At 47.9% G+C, this 21,253-nt stretch overlaps 4 protein-coding genes across 4 annotated transcripts; 1 reads left to right on the top strand and 3 right to left on the bottom strand.

The window, feature by feature from the left end:
- Positions 1–190: 190 nt before the first annotated feature.
- On the bottom strand, positions 191–2,978 carry THITE_2119030 (uncharacterized protein). The gene is made up of 3 exons (XM_003655325.1): positions 2,917–2,978; positions 2,735–2,783; positions 191–2,662 (listed from the first exon to the last, which is right to left on the bottom strand). The coding sequence occupies exon 3, from the start codon at positions 2,621–2,623 to the stop codon at positions 326–328; it is 2,298 nt and encodes a 765-aa protein (XP_003655373.1). The 5' UTR covers positions 2,624–2,662; positions 2,735–2,783; positions 2,917–2,978; the 3' UTR covers positions 191–325.
- Positions 2,979–5,099: 2,121 nt separating this feature from the next.
- Positions 5,100–6,696, bottom strand: THITE_2119033 (uncharacterized protein). Its single transcript, XM_003655326.1, has one exon. The coding sequence runs from the start codon at positions 6,592–6,594 to the stop codon at positions 5,461–5,463; it is 1,134 nt and encodes a 377-aa protein (XP_003655374.1). The 5' UTR covers positions 6,595–6,696; the 3' UTR covers positions 5,100–5,460.
- A 5,646-nt stretch (positions 6,697–12,342) lies between these two features.
- THITE_2054272 (uncharacterized protein) lies at positions 12,343–12,570 on the top strand (the record flags this gene model as incomplete). The annotated part of the gene is made up of 1 exon (XM_003655327.1): positions 12,343–12,570. A coding segment is annotated over one exon (228 nt), but the record flags the coding sequence as incomplete, so codon positions are not given.
- A 6,947-nt stretch (positions 12,571–19,517) lies between these two features.
- On the bottom strand, positions 19,518–20,943 carry THITE_71399 (uncharacterized protein). The gene is made up of 4 exons (XM_003655328.1): positions 20,748–20,943; positions 20,588–20,659; positions 20,401–20,513; positions 19,518–20,324 (listed from the first exon to the last, which is right to left on the bottom strand). Exons 1-4 carry the CDS (start codon positions 20,759–20,761, stop codon positions 19,795–19,797), a joined length of 729 nt encoding a protein of 242 aa, XP_003655376.1. The 5' UTR covers positions 20,762–20,943; the 3' UTR covers positions 19,518–19,794.
- Between the last annotated feature and the right edge of the window lie 310 nt (positions 20,944–21,253).

Raw genomic sequence — 21,253 nt, forward strand, 5'->3', positions numbered from 1 at the left:
GGGTCCATCATTCAGTTCATTCCGCTCATTTCCCTTTCTTCTTCTTCCTTGTCTAGTCGCGCATGTCGTCAGGAACGGGTGTCAACTTGCTGGTTGGAACCTTTGCCTTCTGTTTTCGACTTGGATTCGACCTCGGTTTCGACTCGACGGTTACTTCAACTTCAAGACTTGGGATTCGACCTCGGCTCCGGATAAGCAGCGAACACGTGTGACGAGGATGGATGATCACGTCTCTCCGGAGTTAGCCTGGGGTATAGCCTGCCTTCCCAATTCACCTCCGGCGGCGACCGGTACGCCTGCCTCGCAGCCCAGCCACCCCTACTATTTAACCGCCCCAGCCGAGAGTATCCAGCAGCGTCTTGGCCTCCATGCTGCTGAACCCGGCGACGCCGAGGGCGCGGACCTGGCTGCTGCCGCGGAGCGCAGCCAGGCCGCCGGCGATCTTCCAGGCCTCCTCCTCGCTGATGACGAACAGGAAGCGCTTGCCCTCCTGGTCGCGGATCGTGGCGCGCAGCAGGTGCAGGCCCCTGCCCTTGCCCTCCTCGCTGTTGCTGCTGCTGCCGCCGCCGGCCGCCGAACCGGCGGCAGTGTTCCCGCGGCGACAGGCGCCGCCGCACACCCTGCCGAGCTCGTCGATGTAGGCGACGGCCTCCTCGCCGAGCATGGTCTTGGTGGCGCCGCGCTCGGCGGCGCGGCGGGCGCTCTGGGGCATGGTCTTGAAGAAGGGGTGGTTGGTGGGGACGGAGCCCGGGGTGTTGCCGGCGGCGGCGGTGACGGCGTGCACGGGGCACCAGACCTCGACCAGCTTGAGGGTCCAGGCCTTGACGTCCCACTCGCGCTGGGCGACGCCGCGCACGTCGTCGTCGACGAACAGGCCCGCGCTGGTGACGCGCAGGATCAGGCCGTCCGTGACGGGGCCGACGCCCGAGACGAGCTGCGAGGCCGGCGTCTTGGAGAACTGGTTGAGGTAGCCGTAGACGGCCTTGATGATGATCTTCTGCGGGTCGTTGGTCGTGTAGGGCCCGCGGGTCGAGGGCGGCGGGGTGGTGCGTGCGGTGGAGGCCGAGGGCGCCCACGAGGACTCGGAGAAGTCCGAGACGGACTTCTTGCGGGCGGTGGGCTTCTTGGGCTTGTCGTAGGGCCGGTACGAGTAGGTGTCTTCGGTGCCGGTGGCGGAGGTTGTTGATTTTGTCGGAGACGGCGCTGGCTTGGTAGGGGACGGCGGTGGCTTCGTCGGGGACGGTGGGCTCTGGAAGGGAGCGGGTTTGGGTGGTGGCGGAGTGGACGCGGCCTGAGACGGGGCTACGCTGGGCGGCTTCCCATTCGGCCACATGCTCGTCTTCTCGCCGACTGACGAGAAGGCGTAGGTGGTGCTTTTGCGCTCGGTTTGTGCCTTTTCCTTTTCTTCCTGCTCCTTGCGGAGCCGCGCTGCACGCTCTTCGTACTCCTTGCGCTCCCGCTCCCGGGCAGCCTGCCGTTCTCTTTCCGCCCGTGCCCGTTCTTCTTCCCGCTTTCGGGCTTCTTCCTGAAGTTTGGCTTCCCGCTCCCTGGCCTCCCGTTCCCTGGCCTCGCGCTCCTTCGCCTCCCTTTCTGCCTTCTCTCGCAACTCCTTCTCGATCTTCTCACGCACTTCCCGTTCGATTCGCTCCTTTTCTTTGGCCTCCTGCTCTTGCCGTAGCTTCTCTTTCATCTCTCGTTCTCTCGCTTCCCTTTCCCGCCTCTCACGTTCCCTGGCCTCGCGCTCGCGCAACTCGCGTAGTCGTCGAGCGGTTTCCTCTTTCTTCTTGGCTTCGGCCTCCTTGGCCTTGCGTTCCTCCTCTCTTCGCCGCATTTCCTCCCTCGCCTTCTCCCAGGCGCCCTTGGGGGGCTCGGTTTTCGCCGAAGTCGGGCCAGGCGGAGGAGGCGCCTGCGGTTGTGGCTTCGGCTCCTCAGTTTTTGGCTCTTGGGGTTTTGGCTGCGGCTTGGGCTCTGGTTGGGCTTCGGGCTGCGGAGGAGGAGGAGGAGGAGGAGGAGGAGGTGGAGGCTGTGGTTGTGGTTCGGCATGTTGTTGCTGTCTTGGCTGCTCTTGCTGCCACGATTGATACGCGCCCGCTCCACCATCCCTCGGAGCGTCTTGTTGGGGCGGGGGAGGAGGGGGAGGTGGTGGAGGAGGGGGTGGCGATTGACTTGGCGGAGGACCGCTCTGGGGCGGCGGAGTGTACCACGAATGTGCACCGCCATATCCTCCACGACCTGGCTTCCCGTGGTCTCCAGAGCCATTGCCCGCCCGATTTTGCTGGCCAGGGGTTTCGCTCTGATGGCGTCCCAGCAAAAAAGCGGCCAGACCAACACACGCCACCATGGTTGCCCACAGAAACGACCACATCCGCTCGGGGCTGCTGAACATGCTCAACAGCGCCGGAGCGGCGAGATTCAGCATGATGACGACGGCCAGGGTGCTGACAACGCCTGCGATGAAACTGTTCCATTGTGGCTTCAACGACGGCAGGTAGAGGAACCCCGCGCCAGCTGAGTGTTCCGGTATGATGAACACATCGTACCTCCCTGGCGGAAGACCGGAGCCACCAGCCGTCGTCCTGGGGTTCTCTCCATGCGGAGGCGGAGGCGGCGGTGCCTGGCTCATGGTGATTGAGGGGCCAGTCGGCCCTAGAACTGGTTGGGGCTGTCTCGAGTTGTTGAAGAGTCGTGAGAATTAGCTGGGTATCAAGTGGTAACGCAGCAGCGGAAATCGAACTCTAGTGGTATCTCAAAGCAGTCTTCGGCATCGTGAGGTCATGACAAAACTACGTACGCGATGACTCGTTGGTTAGCATCCGGCGCAAACACGGTTCTCATGGCATTTGCGCCGATTTGACAAACGGCTGCGGCACACTTCTCTGCGACTCTGCGACTCTGCGAGCTTGGGAGGGGACTCACCATGAGAACAAGAAGAGGAAACAAAAATGAAAGACACCAAACGCCAAACGCAACACAAAAAGCCGCAACGGTATTCGATCAATTGCGCTCCGCGGGCAACTGACCAAGTTGCCGCAGGCTGTGTCTCGCCCGTTGCGAGGTGTGCCGGTGCTCGGAAAGTCGTTCGACCCTTGTCCTTCCCAGCCCCGCGATTTTGATCGGTAACGTTACTGCTATTGCTGTCGTCCAGGTCTTTTGTCGTCTGAAGCGGTGCCCAGCGACTGCAGCCGCAGCATTGAAGTCGTGTCGCAATGTCTCCCGATTAAGGGTCCTTCCTGTACTGTGTAGGTAGTTTTCTTGAAGAATGGCTTGCGCAAGCGAGGGTGGCCTCTCTGGAAAAATCCAGGCAACGGCCCCTTGTTCTGTTTACTTTCGGCAGCTTTTGGCCAAATGGCAGAAGGTTGCTTGGTCGTGGCGCACGGCCCCATCTGCAGCCCAACCATTTATTCTTCCCTCCCGCGCATCCCGCGCCAGCAGTGCCCGGTGTGCCGGCCCCTCCCGCCTTGTCATTCCTGGGATGATAGGGTCGCACAGCAGGGTCTTGCGAACGGATCACTGCAATTGCAGAATAACTGGTACTCTCTTCTTCATCCGGCTGGAGCAAAATTCACATCACTATTCATGGTTCTTGGGCCTCGACAGATCCCGAAATATATCTGTACAGCAGCTTTGTTCCTTGCGAGCCCTGCGCTCCGGAAGGGAGCACCCAGGACGGGCTCGGGAAGCTCCACCGTGTTAGTCAACCGCAGGACCCTGAATCTCCGAGTCGTTCATCCCAACCGTTGCGTTTTGCCCAAGGACAACAACACCGCCTTGCCAGAGAAGTGCCCGTTTGCCACAGCGACCGGCAACAGTCAGCTTCCCCTCTTTGCCCTGGGGCTCGCCACACGCGTCACTCCTCACGCCGGGCCACGCAACGATTGGCGAGCGCAAGCAGCAAAACAAAACGCGCGCAATCCCTTCCCCGCCTCCTAACTCTGTTCTCTGAGGGGCTGGTGATGCGATGCGCCGCTCGGTGAGCTGGGGGCCGTCCAATCCACTCCAATCCGATCCACTTGCGCAAGCTCTCCACTTCGTCGACAGGCTGTGATGGCTGTGACCGGCCCCCGGCCGCAGCGAATGAAGGACCCCAAAAGAAAAGCCCGGAGAGGCCTGCCAGCGAATCCGAATCCGCAGCACCGGGCATTCGCTCAGCGTTAGCGCGGTGTGGGGGTGCACCGGTCCCCTGTTCGTTTCCCGTTCCCCAGCCACCGGGCCCCGCTGTGCGCGCGCGCACCGGACCGGGCTGTTGCAGTGCCAATCCAGTGTGCCAAACTTGGCCACGGCGCTGATCCGATCCCGCTGTGCTGTTGGATTCCATTGCTGTCTCTTGGATTAACTTTGACGTTGGATGAGCAAGCGTTCATCATTTCCTCAACGCTGCGACAGACCCCGGTGACTAGTTAGGTGGAAGCGAGTCTCGAAGAAGTGTTCTTAATCCGAGTGTAATCCGTTGGTGAACTCGTTATTTACTCAAGGTGCTGGATTGCGTTGCCGAGCAACGTGTCGTTGCCGCCGTGGGGCGCCGCGTAGTGTCGCGTCAGACCGCCAACTCACGCATCACCAGCCGCTGCCAATGAGCTCGCATGTGGTTGTCAGGGCAGAGGGGTTGGACGGTGAGTTCCTGGACGGCGCGCCTCGCCGATGACGGAGAAAGCTTGCTCCCTCCAATGCGAGTGGTGTCCCTCGTGTAGTTTGCCTGGTCGAAGCATACGAGCCACGTGCTCACTTTCCGGGGCAACATTGCCCGAGTATCCGGAGTTACTCATAATCCATCACTGAGAGCTTGGTCTCACAGACAATCCCTGACTGGTGGCCGTGACTCTGGTCTCCGAAAGTTTCAAAGCCCGAGTCAGCTCTCCGAAGTCCAAGGCAGATCTAGTTCCGGTTGTACATACATGGTACTGTCGGCGGGCCAGTTCCCAACATTCCTACGTACTGGACATGTGCCCCGGAAGAATCCTCCTCCTTTGCCAGGTAGTTACGTTCATTGCTCTCCAAGAGCAGGTAAAATACATGCCTAGTAGTCCCTGTATCTATCCATAAGCGCATATACCAGCATTGCTCCTCAACACCGAAGCACCGTCGCCAATTGCCGTCCGTTCCCGCCCTGATCCTCCCCCAGTTAACGCCATAGTGCTTGCGCCCCCCAGAGCCTCAGTTTGGAGGCTGGACCAGCAGCATTCCCAAGTCCACCGCCCAGGCCAATGCCTCCGACACCTTGATGAGCACCCATTCAAGCACCACCACCCCCTTAACGCCGGCCAAAACGCATCTAACCACCAGCAACAGCACGGCGTCGACCACGCCGCCTCCCGGCGCTTGTTGGTCTTCCGTCTTCTCCTCTTCTGGCTCGGCCGCGCCGGTCGTTTCCGGCGCAGCGGCACTGCTGCCACCAGAAGAGGCCGCGGACGAGGCACTGCCGTTGTGCAGATCCATCATCTCCCCGGGAGGCGGCGCTTCCCGTCACAGGTTCTTGACGCGCCGGTTTGCGATGGCCAGCTTGCGCTCGTGCGCGTCGACCGCCTCGTTCAGGTGGTCCAGCTGGCCGAGTTGGTAGGTGAGCTCCTCGTCGATGGCGATGGCGTTCGCCTTCAACTGCTGGACCGTCCGCCCGATCTCGTTGACCCGCTGCTCTTGCTCCGCCATCTCCTCCTTCTGCAGCTGCAGCACGCCGGCGTTGTCCAGCTCCCGCGTCCGCTCCGTCTCGGGCAGCGGCCGCCCGATCGTCCTCCCCACGGGCCTCCTGGCCATCGGGCCGTCGCGCGCGACTCCCAGCGCCGCCCTGTCGCTCTCACTCGCAACGCCCTGACTCGCGCCGCGCCCACCACCCCTCCCGCCGGACCTCAGCGCCCACTGGTCCAGCCAGGCCTTCTCCTCCTTCGCCGCGGCGATCAGATCTTTGCGCCGCCTGAGCTCCCCTTCCCCAAGCCTCCCGGCCTTCTTCATCACGTCCAGCCCGCCCGCCAGCGCAAACAGCAAGCTGCCCGCCTTGATCAGCTCCTTCTTCGCCGCCGTGCCGGCCTCCATCTGCTCGACGCTGCCCGCGGGCAGGCCCTCCCGCCTATCCATCCCCGCGCGCGCGGCCTTGAGCAGATCCTTCATCTCCTTGTGCAGATCGACCCAGGTGGCCGGGTCGCTGGCGGCAGCGAGCGTGGCGTCGCGCGGTCCGATGGCCGGCAGGCGGGCCTCGACGCTGGCGCCCGACACCGACGCTGTGGCCCCACCACCACCGCCACTACCACCACCGGGAAGGTTCAGGAAGGCGCGCCAGGCGGGGGTGTCGCGCCAGCGGCGGTCGGGGGGCTCGGCGATGGCGCGGAGGTAGCGCTCGAGGGCGGCGCGGCGCTGCTCGGTGAGGGCGGGCGACGAGACGGTGGAGCGCAGCCAGGACTTGGCGGGCAGCGGCTCGGGCGGCGGGGCGCCGGCCTGGCTGGCCAGGGCGCGGTGCAGGGCGGCGAACTCGGAGTAGCGCTTCTGCACGACGAAGGAGCGCAGCGGCATGCGCAGCGTGATGTTGTACAGCGTGTACGGCTTGGAGCCGTCCGCGGGCGTGTGCAGCGAGGTGGTGGGGATGGAGATTTCTAGCGGCGGCGCCATGTTGCGTGTGTGTGGGTATGGATGGATCTCTCCTCTCGGTGTGTCTGTCCTCCCTCTCTCGCGCGCGCTCGCTCCCCCGGCGATTGGGAGTCAATGTTCGGAGTAGGGGGTGGATTGGTGCGAGTTCGAACCGACGGGACCGGGAGGGGAGAGTAAAGGTCCGTTTACGCGGCTGTGACGCACACTTCCAGAGGTAGGCCGTGGATGCTGGGTTGGTCCCCTTTCCGGATGACCGTCCAGCAGGCGCGCGCTTACTGCTCGGCGGTGTACTGGAGCTTTAAACAAGTGAAAGACTGCGAGAATTGGAAGACAGCAAAAATCAACGGGTATCTCGCGAGTTGTGCAAATGCAGAGGGAAAAGACGAAATGCGGACGGTGTGAAGCTGGTGATAGGTTGATGATGCTCGGTGCCTGGCAGAAGCCTGGGCACGAGGTCTCCTCTGGTGTCATCGCCTGCCGAATCGGGCCGGGCCGGGCCTGGACTGACTGATTGCCAGGCGGGTGGGGCCTCGCAGCGCCAGCTCCACTTGACCAGGCCTTGCTACACTCCACTACCTTCAACCACGGAGACGGGGTGTAGAAGGAAGGATGGACCACTGGAAGGAAGGAGCATATTGGTGGGGCACCAGGTATTTAGCTACGCCCGGCTTAGCCACCACACCTTAGGAAAAACAACCCACATCCTACCCACCGTTTTCATGGTGCCCAATAACAGGATGGGTGGCACCATTCTACCCAGTGGGCTCGTCGCCTTCGTCGTTGTTTTCTAGCCCTCTATCTTCCGGTCTGGGCCCCGGCATTTATTTGTTTGTTTTCTGGTGGCATTGCCTGGTGGCTTTGCCCGTAGCCCTTCTACGCTCCGGTCTGGGTCGTGGTTATAGAGGTCCCGCCAAGACTAATTTCGGAGGTTGCCGCTTACAAGTATTTATAATCGCCACAGGGTAAGCGGGGCCGCAACGACTTAGAGCAACATCGACAATGTACAATCGCGAAGACTCGTAGCAACAACTTTACTAAACCTCAACCAAATCGAAAAAAAAGAAAACGAAGTTAACCTACACCCTAACCTTGACCCTCACCCTAACCTTAACCCGAATCCTAACTAGCGGGGGGCTAGCGCCGCTGTCACACGCAACTGTGGCAAGGGCACCTATGACCGCACCGTGGTCAGGGGTGACGAGCGTTCCCTTAAAAAGGGGAACCTTACCTGGAACCCCTTCGTAGGAAGATAGACTGTATCAATATACTTTTGTGATATATACTAGTATTCAGGAGTATCGCCTCATTAGCTAACGAGGCTAAGAGGCATTGATCTTTCTTACCCTTATACGTTTACCGCTAGATGGTTACCGAGCACTATCGGCGTATAATAAGTGGTGCCTACTAACGATTCGAACCTATCTACTTCCTATCAAGGAGAGCTAAGTTCGGCTTGGAAGACATTATAAGTTACGCCTAGTAAGTTGTATAGAGTAGTACCTAAGGTAGATAATACTCCTTTATAAAGGAGTAAGCTTCGGAGTATACGATCTATAACGAACTAGTTTACGACCTAGATACCGTCATTCTAGTACTAAGTACTTACGAAGGGTTAGAAACTAGATGGATTTAAGCCTTATAAACGCCAACGTTTATAGGGACGTATAGTAGATATTTAAGTTTATTAAGGACTTCGAGGTTACCTACAACGTCTAGTAGGTAACTGCTATCAACCTCTAAGACCTCCAATACCTAGAAGCTACTATATTATTTGAAGAGGTATTAGAAGGAGATGCCTATACCTAACGATATATTGGAACACTGTATATTGTAGAGTACCCTCCCTTTTAAATACTCGACAATTATATTCTTTGTACCTACTTTACAACTATTAGGCGTAAAGTCTAAGTAGCTATTAGTAAAAACCTTATCCTAGACCCTAGGATCAAAGACGTTGCCTTAGAGGCTAAGGACTCGACTTGAGAAACGCTAGAGACCTTAGTACTAGAGAGTCGGGGACCGCTAAAGACCCTGAAGCCTTAGGGGACTAACGATTAGCAACTAGGACTAGCTATATTGTTAGAAATATTAGTAAGAACCGGATATAATCCAACTAAGAACTAGCTAGTAACTCTACTAAGCCTAACCTTCTAAGAGTAACTAGAGCTCTAAGATATACTAACTATTCCTCAACGAGGATATAAAACCTATACCGTTAGTAGTTGTAATCTTAGTAGATATTACTAAGTATCGCTAAGAGGATTGTAGGATCTACTACTTTAAAATCGATAACTCGAAGAGGAAGACCTATTATCTCTAATAGTTTAGCTAATTAGTGCTTTCGACTAAGTTCCTTAGCTACTATTATAAACGTTTAGCCAACTATCCTAGTATCTATCTAAGCTTCCTAGACTAGATATAGTTATTTAGAACCTTAGGATAGAATATATAGACAGTTCGATCGACTCCGATGTCTCTTTACTATTTTAAAAGATATTGAGCTTGCTATATAGATAAGTAGCTAGACCCTTTAGACAAGGAGCTAGACCCTCTAGATAAGTAGTTAGAGCTATAGATATCTAGGCCACTTTCGCTATATAGGACTTTCTTACTTAGATAGCTAGAATAATAGAGAATCTAAACATTATAATCAAAAGGGCGAATAGGGCTATAGGTATAGAAGACTATTAGCCTAAAACTAAGGACGGAAGTACTATATCTTTATAATCGTCTATACCTATATTAAAATAGAAGATTTAAGATATTAGTCTCTTCTAGCTAGATATAGAGAATAAGGCTAAAGAACCCTAGGACCTATAGTACAATAAATAGTAGCTATACTATAAGGATGTCAACCTTTAGGTTAAGTAGGTAGATTAGGTCGTTAGATACTACCTAGTAAGAGAAGAGACCCTATATATAGAGATATAGACCCTACTTCGAGGATCTATACTATAATAGTATAAGTAGTAGCTCTCTACTATAGAAAAGGCAGTACTAACTATATCTATAAAAGTATAGACTAAGCGTTTAAAAAAGGAGTTTAGTATTAAAAGATACAAAGTAGAGAAATAGCTAAACGAAAACCGATATACTATAAGGGACAACTATAAAGACAAGCTAGTCTAGAAATTTACTATAGAATACTTTAAATATATATATATTTAGGGAGATACTACTAAAGAGCAATATCTAATACATTTATATAACTACCTCTATCTAGAGCTTCGCTAACTATACTCTAAACTAGATATAACTATAGAGATAGGCGTATTCCTTAGTATCCTCGATACCAAAGTATATATCGTTAGAGACAAGCTCTACTAGGATATTGCTAAGGGCTATATTATCGGCTATAGTCCTATTGCCAACAACGTAGATATAGAGTACAATGACGAAGGATGAGGAGACGACTAGGAGGATAGCGGAGCCTTCTAGATAGGAAGAGGTAGAAGAGGACACTACGATCCTTAGAGAAGAGATAGAGATAAACCTTAGCGACCTAGAAACAATTAGTATAGAGATAGTAACTAAATATAGCTATTCGGTAACTAAAACTTCTATAATACAACTAGACGTAGAAGAGGATATTAACCGTTCAACGATTATAGAGGAGGAGTTAGACCGTTTAATAGCTAGAGAAGAGGCGACAATGGCAACTAGGGAAGACTACCTCGACCTCGACGACTTCAATGGATTCGGATATATATATATAAGAAGTAGTTCGAAGATAGTACCTTCTTATACTATAGCGAGATTATAGTGATAGGAGACGACGAAGACGCTAACCTTTACTGCGAAATACTAGAGAAGACTAGGTACATTCTTATCGACGAATATAATATCGAAGCTAAGGATAAGGAGTCGGAAGACGAGGAAGCCAATAGTTCTTACTACTTATATTATACCTTTCGCTAGCCTAGACTAAGTTGGAACAAACTACTACGATAGCTTCTACGAATTTAGCAATATATCGCCTATAGTAGAGTCTTTATAATATATTATAAGCTTTTTGAGTATATAGCCGACGATAACAACGAAGACAAATATAAGCCTATATAACCTTAAATAGACCGTTAGTACGATTTTAGTAACAATAAGGATAAGCTTGATAGTAAGGATATAAACTTTACGTTAACTAAAGGATAGATTATAGAAGTATAGCTATATATATCGCTATTGAAAACATTGGATAAGTAAGCTATATACCTTATAATTAATATTAGTACGAACCTAGGCGAGCTAAGTACTAAAGTTTATTTCGATATAGGTAGTAACGTTAACCTCGTTGATAAGGAGTTCATCTCTAAGTAGGCTAAAAACCTATACTAGATCGACGTAAAGCTATACTTTGTTAAAGGCGTTGAAGCCTATACCGAAGTCAAGAAGTAAGTCGAGTTTAACTTCTATATCCGAGGAATCGTCTACGATACCAACGTAGACGGTCACTTCACTATAATAGCCAACGTCATTGAAGGCTTAAGAGCGAAACTATTGATTAGAACTGACTTTATACTTTGCAATGGAGTAAAGATTGACCTCAATACGTCTATCTATTACTTCCAATCTATTTACAATATAAAGGTGAGAGTATATATAGAATAGAAAAGAACAATCTAGAAGGTGAAAGCTATGAACACTATGACGGTTGTACCTATAACGGAATACCTAATCGAGACTACGTTCGAGCCTATAGATACTGATAACGATAATTTAGGTAGTTAGAAATATAAGCTCTACTTTGCTTTATACGTCGAGGGTATACTGGACGCTATTGTAGACGCGAAGAGCGTATACTAAGCTATTGTAAGGAACAATACTGCTTACCCAATTACTATTGTCGAAGGATAGCATATTAGACACCTTCTTTAGTATAGCCTAGAGGAGGATATCTAAGCAATGGTATAGAACCTTATATAGTAGACCTAGGATAACGTTGTAGACGATAAATATATATAGATGACAACAACTATATAACTAGAGCCTAGCGGTAAAGAACCGATAATAAAGATACTAATAGAGGATAAGTATAAGCCACCTACTAAGTAGGAGTTCTATATACTATCCTATAGTATTGAGAGACTAGACGATATTCTATATATCAAGTTAGTAGTAGGGGTAAACGTCTATAGTAGGGACAAACGGTATATAGAAGAGATAAAGGTACTGCTAAACAAGTATAACGTCTTCTATAACTATAGTATTGTCCCTATATTAAAGGATTAGAAGATGAGAATTCCGTTTATCGACGAATAGTAGAATTAGCTTAAGCCTATTTAGGTTTACCCATTAAGCGCTAAAGACTAAGCGATCGTCGACGAAAAATACAACAAACTATATATATAAAGAAAGATAGACTTTATAGACTAGCTAACCTCTATCGCTTACCTAGTCTTCGTAGTCTACTATATAGTTGCTAGAAAAACGAAAGGCAGAGCTGTAGTAGACCTCTAGCCCCTAAATATATTGGTGGTACCGGATATATACCTATTGCCTAACTAAGACGATATTATAAATATAATAACAAGTAATATAATCTTTATAGTATTCGACGCCTCTAGATTCTTCTTTTAGCTTCTAGTTGTAGAAGAACATTATAACTATATAGTAGTCATTAGTCCTAGAGGTTTAAAACACTTAAACATTGTACTAATAGGATTTAAAAACTCACTAGCTTTTATATAGCGCTTTATAGACCGTTTATTCTATAAGTATAAGCACTTTATATACGTCTATATCGACGACATTATTATCGTTAGCAAGAATATAGAGGAGTACCTTAAGTACGTTGAGACGGTTCTCGACATCCTCGACAAAGTATATATTTATATTTCGATAGAAAAATCCTTTGTAGCTTACCCGTCAGTGAGACTACTTAGCTATATAGTCAATAGCAAAGGAGTAGCTAAGATAGACGATATAATCGCTATATTTAAGAAACTTAAGTTCCCTAACACCTTCGAGACCTTAGAGCAGTACCTTGGTATAGCTAGATAGCTATATAAGGGTATCCTATAGTATATAGCGAAAGTATAGCCTCTATAGGACTATAAAACTAAACTCCTTGCCTAAGGGAGAGTAAGCGGAGACCTTCTTATTGTTAAGTCGAAGAACATTAGGAAGGTATTTACTTCGAACGTTAAATTCGAGCCTATACTAATGGAACTAGAGTCCTTTAGGTTACTATAGAAATACTTATATAAGCAATACTTCCTATATTATTACTATCTTAATAAGCTGCTATTTATTAAGCTCAATATAAATGGCAAAGGATATAGAGCAATCGTCTTTCAACTCTATAGCAAATAGGACGGTACTAGTATCCTCGGCTAAGACATTCTAAATAGCGAGATCTAGCCTATTATATTCTTGTCCTACCTAACTTCTAACGTAGAAAGGAAGTACAAGAGTATAGAAATAGAAGTTGCTACTATTGTATAGGTAGTTAGGAAGCTTTGAAAAATAATATAGTCAAACTAATACCCTATAAACATCTTGATAGACTATATAGCAACTAGAGGCATTATAAAGTATATATCTTTTACTACTATAGACCTTATAAAGGCTAACCTAAAGCTTGTTAACGCTATAAACTAGCTATCCTAGTTCGACCTTAACATTTTCTATATATTAAGAAAGCTCAACGTTGTACTAGACGCCTTGTTACGTTTATCAACCTTCGAGGAGGACGCCCTTAACAAAACCTAAGACGCTACTAACGAACTAGAGGACATTTGGTCTACTACCTAGATCGACATTGAGGAATACTACGTTATAGATACTAGTACCTTCGAGCTAATTATTAGTGACGAGTTTAAAGCTAAGCTGACTATAGCTTACCCTAACGACTGTTAGTACAATAAGATCATTAGGAGTCTCTATAATATAGAAGAACAAGCTAAGAAGATCGCTAAATAGAGAGAATATAAAGAGTAAGAAGGAGAGCTATAAAGAAAGTAGTATCGAAAGCTATAGCTTAGACCCTATAAACTGAAGGACGGTCTCCTCTACTACGTTGACTACGAAGGAGCAAGGAAGCTTTGTATCCCTAGTAGCTATATCAAAGACATTCTTACTATTATATATAATAATACTTACTACTTCGGTATAGATAATATAATAGTGAACCTCTTGGTATTCGCATTTAACTGAAAGCGTTAGATAGTATATAAGTATATTTAGCACTGCCCTATATATAGAGAGAACTAGACCTTGAGAGAACTGAAGCCTAGAGACCTTTAGCTAATTCGGATATCGCTATAGCCTTTCTATACTATTATTATAGATTTTATCGTTGGTCTATCTACTATATCCTCTAAAGGGACACTATAGTCAATGAAAAAGTACCTAATCCTTAACGCTATATATACTATTATCTATAAGTTTAGTAAAAAGAAGCTTCTTATAGCTAGAAACGACAAAATATTAGTAGAGGAATAGGTAGTTATAATCCTTAGAGCGCTAACGTATATAGATTGGGGACTTTCAACGTAAATCATTAGCGACTAAGACACTAAGTTCACCTCTAACCTATAGAAAGAAATCTTTTATATCCTAGGCGTTAGCCTCCTTTTCTCAATAGCCTATTATCCTTAGATGGACAGTTAGTTAGAAAGGACGAACTAGATAGTAGAAATCGCTATCTATATAGAAGCTATAGAAAAACTAGGAACGCTATAGCCTCTATTTCTCCCTACGTTGTAGTATAATCTTAACAATATATTTGTAGTCACTATTGGAAGATCGTTGAACGAGTTGGTATATAGCTTTAAACTATACTCTATCCTAGATATACTTTACTATAAAAAGGGTATCGTTGCCTTCGCTAAAGCTATTAGTGTCTTTAGACAATAGTATTAAGAGGAAGTAACGAAATAGATCGATTATATAGACGCTATTACGAAGATATATTATAACGATAAATATATATCTACCGAGTTCAAAGTAGGAGATACCATTTACCTACGACTATACAACGGATACTATCTTCTAGGAAAGCCTAAATAAAAGTAGTTACTATAGTAGGTAAGACTATTTAAGATTGTCTATAAAATCGATAGGAACGCCTATAAGCTTAACTTCCTAGCTAGTTGGAAAGTCTATTTAGTGGTTTCAGTTTCCTAGTTATAGAAGCTGGATTAGGGGAAAGACCCCTTTAGCTATAATATAGAACCCCCTAGCCCTATAATCGTTGACGGAGACGAGCACTAGGAAGTCGAGAGAATTGTATAATAGCGTATCACTTAGAGGAACTAGAGACCCAAAGTCGAGTATCTAGTATAATAGAAAGGATTTACCGCTAAGGACGACTAGTAGATTCTATATATTTAGCTTGTTGACGGTACTAGGGAATTTGTCGAAGAGTACGAAAAGGCGTACCCTATCGACTAGGAGAAGGAATACTATAACAAAGGTATCGCTATTAAAGAATAGGAGGAAGTGAAAGAGATTCCTTAGTCTTAGAACTAAGTTGTCGTTGAGCTATTGTAGAGGAAGGGTAGCGACTACTAATAGCTATACTATTATTGACTTTCTCTTTCTCTTTCCTTCTTTCCTATTTCTCTCTCTTCCTTTCGTTCGCTTATACTTTCTTTGTTAGAATATATTTACTTTAGTATATCTATTACTATTATATCGCTATTAGACGTATAAGCGCTATCCTCTATTTTATAGATCTCCTAGTTTTTCTTCTCTTTACCCTTTATTTAGATATTATCAACGCTTTTAGTTATAAAATTATAGTTATTCAGTTCGTTAAGCACTTTGCTTATTCTAGTTTTCCTATATCTAGATTTGCTACTGACCTTGACCTATAAATAGTTAGGGAAAGCTATCCTATTACTATAAAAGTATAGAGCTTCGAGCCTCGAGGGTACAATGTTCTATTCTTTGGCTATTGTTAGATGGCAACACTGTTTATCGGCTATAGGCACTATGCCATTGTTTTTATTTACTTCTAGAACGGCCTAACGTAGACTACTATAATTTCCTTTCTTTTTATATATTAACCTCAACGTATCTATCTTCCTTAACAATTCCTTATTATAGTCATTCGTATTCGCTATACGATCGATCGTCAAACCTTTTTATTACTGAGCTATATATATTTATACGAGCTACTATTAGTCAGTATACGTTTACGCTATATTCGCGACTTGAAATAATCCGCTATATATTCTCGCGATATCTACGTTAATAATAGAGGCGACTATATAGTCGATTCTTTTAGCTCGCTAACGTCATTGAGTAGTGAAGCGTTTAAATACAATTATATCGATATTACTAAGGGAGACATCTAATTAGCCTTCGTTGTATATAGAATGCCTCCCTATATATAAAAGACTCCTACTAAAACCTATACTACTGGTACCTAAAAAAGAGAGAGCGCTTACCTCGCTATAAAGTAAATGGGAGGTACTATAAAGAAAGTTACTAATATAGTTGATACCCCCTTATACGCTATAGAAGTATATATATCCTACTAGGCTATAACTAAGGACGTTGCTACTAGAGCTGCCTATAACGATGAAATGATAGCCATTAAGAAAGCCGATATAGCTAGAGCAATCTAGAACAGTTTGGAAACTATATATAAGGAATAGGAGCAAGCTACTATCTTAGGCCCTATTGTTATTCTAGACGACGAGCCTAAAGTCACTGAGGACTATGAGGAAGTGCTAGATAGCGACGTAGTATAAGAGCACCTCAACGCTCTTCTTACTTATAAGTATATAAAGGGAGAACAACCCCTCCAACGTACATCTAGGATCTAGTACCCTATTATCGATAACGTTGTAATCGTCTATATATAGTATAAAGAGCTTTAGCAAGCTATATACATTATATTCGATAACGAAATAGTCGTAAGCGATAACGACTAGGATACCTTAGACGACGATAAGGCCAATTATATAAACGACAAAGAGGATATAGCTATAGAGCTATATTGTATTCCAGAGCTATAAGAGACCTATATATTCTATAGTTATTCCTATCGCCCTATAAAAGCTACGAACAAGTATATCGCTACTATAAACGAGGTACTCGCCTATATATACGTAGACTTTGGCTATAACGAAGAATATATAGCTAAGCTTGCAACGTAGTTTACTAGATTCTATTACATAGTCTCGAAAAAAGATCCTAGTAATAAACTAGCTAGCTTCGCTTATAACTTATACGTCTATAGGATTAAAGGTATAGTCAAAAAGGCCTTTAAGGAGTTCTAGGAGACTAGAATAGTAACTATAAACTATATATCGACCGCTATCGAAATCCTCGCTTTATAGTATATATCGCCTAAAGGGGAGGGCAACCCGTCTATTAACACGATATTAGTAGAGCTTAGCCTAGTATACTACAATAATGTTAAAGCTATAGATATAGTAAGCGGTACTAGTTATATAGTTACTATGAACGATGCTACTATCAAATCCCTCTAGGCCAATATAAAGACTATATAGGCATTTACTAAAGACCTATTGCATTTTGTATAGAAGTACCAAGTATACGTTAAAGAAGTCGAGAACGTCGTTGTAGAATCTATAAGATATATCGGCGCTATAGATATAAATAGGAACGCTAGATATATAGAGCTAGATACCTTTATCTTCTAGGCCGACCTAGATGAAATGCATTATCATTGGATTAAGAAGATTAGCGATATATAGCAAGCCTACGACAAGACTATAATAGAACTCTATTATATAGACAATACGCTCTATAAAGACGTCGATATAGTTATATATATAACCTTCGATATATAAGACATTATCTATATAAGTTTATCGAAGTATATATAAGACCTTAAGCACTATACAACAATCCTCGAGGCCTATATAATTATACTAGGTATAATTCCTAGTAAGACGAAAATTATAAGATAGACTATTACAACTATCTAGCCTAATAAACACTAAGAACCGGTACCTAAGGTTAGCTAAGCTATAACCGTAATGGCTATACACTCTACTAAGACTATATAGCCGCCCGCCTAGAGAACGCCTATCAAGGTACCTATCGCCAAAGCTACGTCGCTAATTGTATCGACGATACTAGCTAAGACGCTATAAAGCTAATGTAATAAGAGTATCCATTCAACGTTAGGAGCTAAAATGGTCGAAGTCACCGCCACTAAGCGCTAACGTAAAGTAACTATTGACAACAAGGTATAGAAGACGCCAATATATCTTCCTAAGAAGCTTAAAAAGACGCCTACTTCCGCTAAACGTAAGGCGGCAACAAAGGCCTCTAAGGTTGGAAGAGACGACCCTTATACTAGTGATAGTATAGTCGATCTCGATAAATAGAACAAATAAACGGATATATCGTAATAGAGGACTTCGCTATAGGACGAGATAACGGATATAAAACCTATATAAGGTATAATATAGATTAGTTTTCTTCCCTTTCTATACGCTCCTTCGTCCTATATTAAATTCTATAATAATGGCGAGGACGCTATCTTTTTCTTCTTGTCCCTAGGCACTTGTTATATATAACTGTGGTAAGGGCACCTATAACTATACCGTAGTTAGGGGTAACGAGCGTTCCCTTAAAAAGGGGAACCTTACTTAGAACCCCTTTGTAGGAAGATAGACTATATTAATATACTTTTATAACATATACTAGTGTTTAGGAGTGTCGCCTTATCAGCTGACGAGGCTAAGAGGCATTGATCTTTCTCACCCTTATACGTTTACCGCTAGATGGTCACCGAGCACTATTGGCGTATAATAGCCGCCCCCCATACCCCTAGTGAACTAACCTATAGCTAACCTATGGCAATAGTGCAAACCCCTTGGCGGTCTTGGCGGGGTACTGACGCTGTAAAAACATTGCTAACAATTGGCCAAAATTAGTCTTGGCGGGACCTCTATAACCTCTAGCCTAGTCTAGGCCCCGGCTTTGGTGGCTTTGCCCTAGCATTTGTATGTTTTCTAGTGGCATTGCCCCAGCTTTTTAGGCCTTATCCCGGCATTGGCCTCCCGGTATGTGTTTTCGACCTTTTCGACTTCGATTTGTCGACTTCGATGGCGTTGTTTACGTTTTTTGGGCTTCAACCGGCACTAGCCCACCGGATTGCGACTTTTCCTTACGTTTTAGGCGTCTACCGGCACTGGCCTACCAGCTTTTTCGCGTTGTCAAGCGATTCCAAGGCGACTTTTTCTCCTTCTCGACCACAGCCCCGGCTAGGTATGTGGACTTGCCCCTACGGGAAGGACGACTGGCGAAATCATCAGAAGCATAGGAAGAAACCCTCACGAGCTTGGCGGATGGACATGAAGGCGGAGGATGTGGACAAGACAATGGAGCATATGGACATGCCCCTGGCAATGGGACGATTGGTATAGCAGGTTCATTGAAGGCAAGGGACTTGAAGGCGGAAGATATGGACATATAGACGGAGGATATGGACACGCAGACGGAGGATATAGACGAAACAGTGGAGGATATGGACATGCCCCTATGCATTATTAGGCACGTTTATGGGTTTTGAGCATGGCGATGGGGACATCGCCATCATGACGGATGGGGGGACTCTGTAGAAGGAAGGATGGACCACTGGAAGGAAGGAGCATATTGGTGGGGCACCAGGTATTTAGCTACGCCCGGCTTAGCCACCACACCTTAGGAAAAACAACCCACATCCTACCCACCGTTTTCAGGGGAGAGTAGGGCGTTCTTCGCACTGATGCCTCTTCCGTGATGTTTTCAAACTCTTGCTGTAGTATAAACCCAGATATTAATGATAGTTAGTGGGTGAACACCCAATGCCACATCCTTCACTAACCCTGCCACCTTCCGGCTCGGTTTGAGCAACGAGCGGCTGCTTTGTTGCTCTCTCAGGTATGTCGTTTGTTTGCAGCCGTTTGGACTGAATACCTTATCTCGAACTCGCCAAGGCATCACCCCACACCGCTACAGCAAATGGACCCGAACCGCTGGGTCAACTCTCACTCTCATTCTCTACAGTTCTCACAGACAGTGTAACTGCGCAGGGCTATGCTAAAACAGCCAAGAGCGTCATGGAGCAGCACCAAAGCAGTGCAAGGGTATAGAGGGCAACTCCATACCAGATACGCCCTTCCCGCCTTTACCAACCGCGCTCCGAAGTCGTATGCATCATGTGCCTAGGGACGAGCCCCGTAGCCGATATTACCTCCGCAAAACTCCTTTTCCATCCCGTCCATTCCCCCGAAGAACGGTCGTTGTCCACCCTTAGAAAGTCTCTTGGTCGTCGTATTGTTCCGGCTCCGGGATCTCAAATCCCTCCTCGGTCGCGGAGAGGATGTTCTGGATCTGCACGACGAGCCCGTCCTCCTGCTTCTCGAGCTCGGGATCCTCCTCGATCAGCTGCTGGATCAGGAGCTCGATGTCGCGCAGCTTGCCGAAGTAGAAGTCGCGCTCCCGCTCGAGGCCGACGACCATCTCCTTGAGCGTGTTGTTCTCCTGCTGCAGAGCCGCGGTCGCCGCGCCGCCCGCGGGCTTGACGGGGGCTCGGGAAACACCCATGGTCGGAGTCGTGCCGCCGGGACGTCTGGCGGCGCCGCTGGGCGCCCGGGGGGTTGGCCGGCTGGGGGGCAGCGCGCTGCCTTTCCGCCTGCCGACCGCGTCGTACTCGCCGCCCGGGTAGTGCTGGTCCCAGAACCGCTTCGTCCACTGCAGGAACTCCAGGTTGTCCTGCATCTTGCACTTCACGAGCGCTTCGACGGGGATGGACCGGTCGATCTGATGCTTCGTGAAGGTGTCTGCGCGGCAGGCGTGTGGTGAGCAATCCGCACTTCAGGTCCACACGTGGCAAGGGCCGGGTCTGGGCAAGCATACTCTGCAGGATCTTGAAGTTCTGGATGTAGGCATATTCGGTGTTGACGTTGAACTTGACTCGGGACATGGGCACGTCGAGGAAGATGCTATCGTACACCTGGCAAAAGGCGGCGCTGTGGTGGTGGTGGTGAGATGGACCGTCAGCTTGGGCGCAGCTTCGACTGCGGGGGCGGGGCTCGCGACGTACCCAGTTCCGCACTGCTCGACCTTGGTGATGTTGAGCTGCAGCAGGCTGTTGAGCCATTGCACGAGTTCTTGCCTGCGGGGAGCGTTTCGATCAGTCTGCGCCCTGGAAAGCACCGATAGCGACCGTGGCGCCGTCGCGCGGAGATCGGGTAGAAACGCACCGAGACTCTCCCATCTTGACTGCTGGAGGTCTCGATGGACGGCTGTGTGGTTTACCGAAACGGATGCGAGGGACGCTTTCGCCACGAGAGACGGGGAACGAGTGAAGGCGTGCGGCCTGTGGAGGGCGGCGTTTGGAAGGGGAGCAGGCAGCGATGAAGTGCGATATGGGAGAACTTTCTTTCGCTGCAGGAGAGGGGACAACTGAGATTGGTGAAAGTGGAGCCCCCTGGCATTGCAGTCGCTGCCAGTTGATGATCTTCCATACCAAAACGAAAATTGGGCGTCGGCCAATCAACCGAGGTGGGGTTCTCATGGGTGGTGCAATCTTGATTGGTGGCCCTCTCTTGGCAGCCTCACGGTGAAGCAGCTGTGAGCTTCTAATCTCAGTAAACTGACCCGAACCTTCGATTTCTGCGACCTTTGGGGCGGCTGGCTTTCCGGGCGTTTCTCTGCGGCCAAGAAGCGGTCAAGCCATCCAGAACGTCTCCTTGCCCGTCAACTAACT

This window comes from Thermothielavioides terrestris, chromosome 4 (genome assembly GCF_000226115.1).
Source record: "Thermothielavioides terrestris NRRL 8126 chromosome 4, complete sequence".
In the NCBI taxonomy this organism is placed as follows: domain Eukaryota; kingdom Fungi; phylum Ascomycota; class Sordariomycetes; order Sordariales; family Chaetomiaceae; genus Thermothielavioides; species Thermothielavioides terrestris.

What these genes read in the sequence shown, in the direction of transcription:
- THITE_2119030 (XM_003655325.1), bottom strand. Translation starts at nt 2,623, where the DNA reads ATGAGCCAGGCACCGCCGCCTCCGCCTCCGCATGGAGAGAACCCCAGG.
- THITE_2119033 (XM_003655326.1), bottom strand. Translation starts at nt 6,594, where the DNA reads ATGGCGCCGCCGCTAGAAATCTCCATCCCCACCACCTCGCTGCACACG.
- THITE_71399 (XM_003655328.1), bottom strand. An exon ending in GTCGAGCAGTGCGGAACTGG is followed by an intron (nt 20,514 to 20,587) that starts GTACGTCGCGAG and finishes CCACCACCACAG; the next exon opens with CGCCGCCTTTTGCCAGGTGT. An exon ending in GAACTTCAAGATCCTGCAGA is followed by an intron (nt 20,325 to 20,400) that starts GTATGCTTGCCC and finishes CCTGCCGCGCAG; the next exon opens with ACACCTTCACGAAGCATCAG.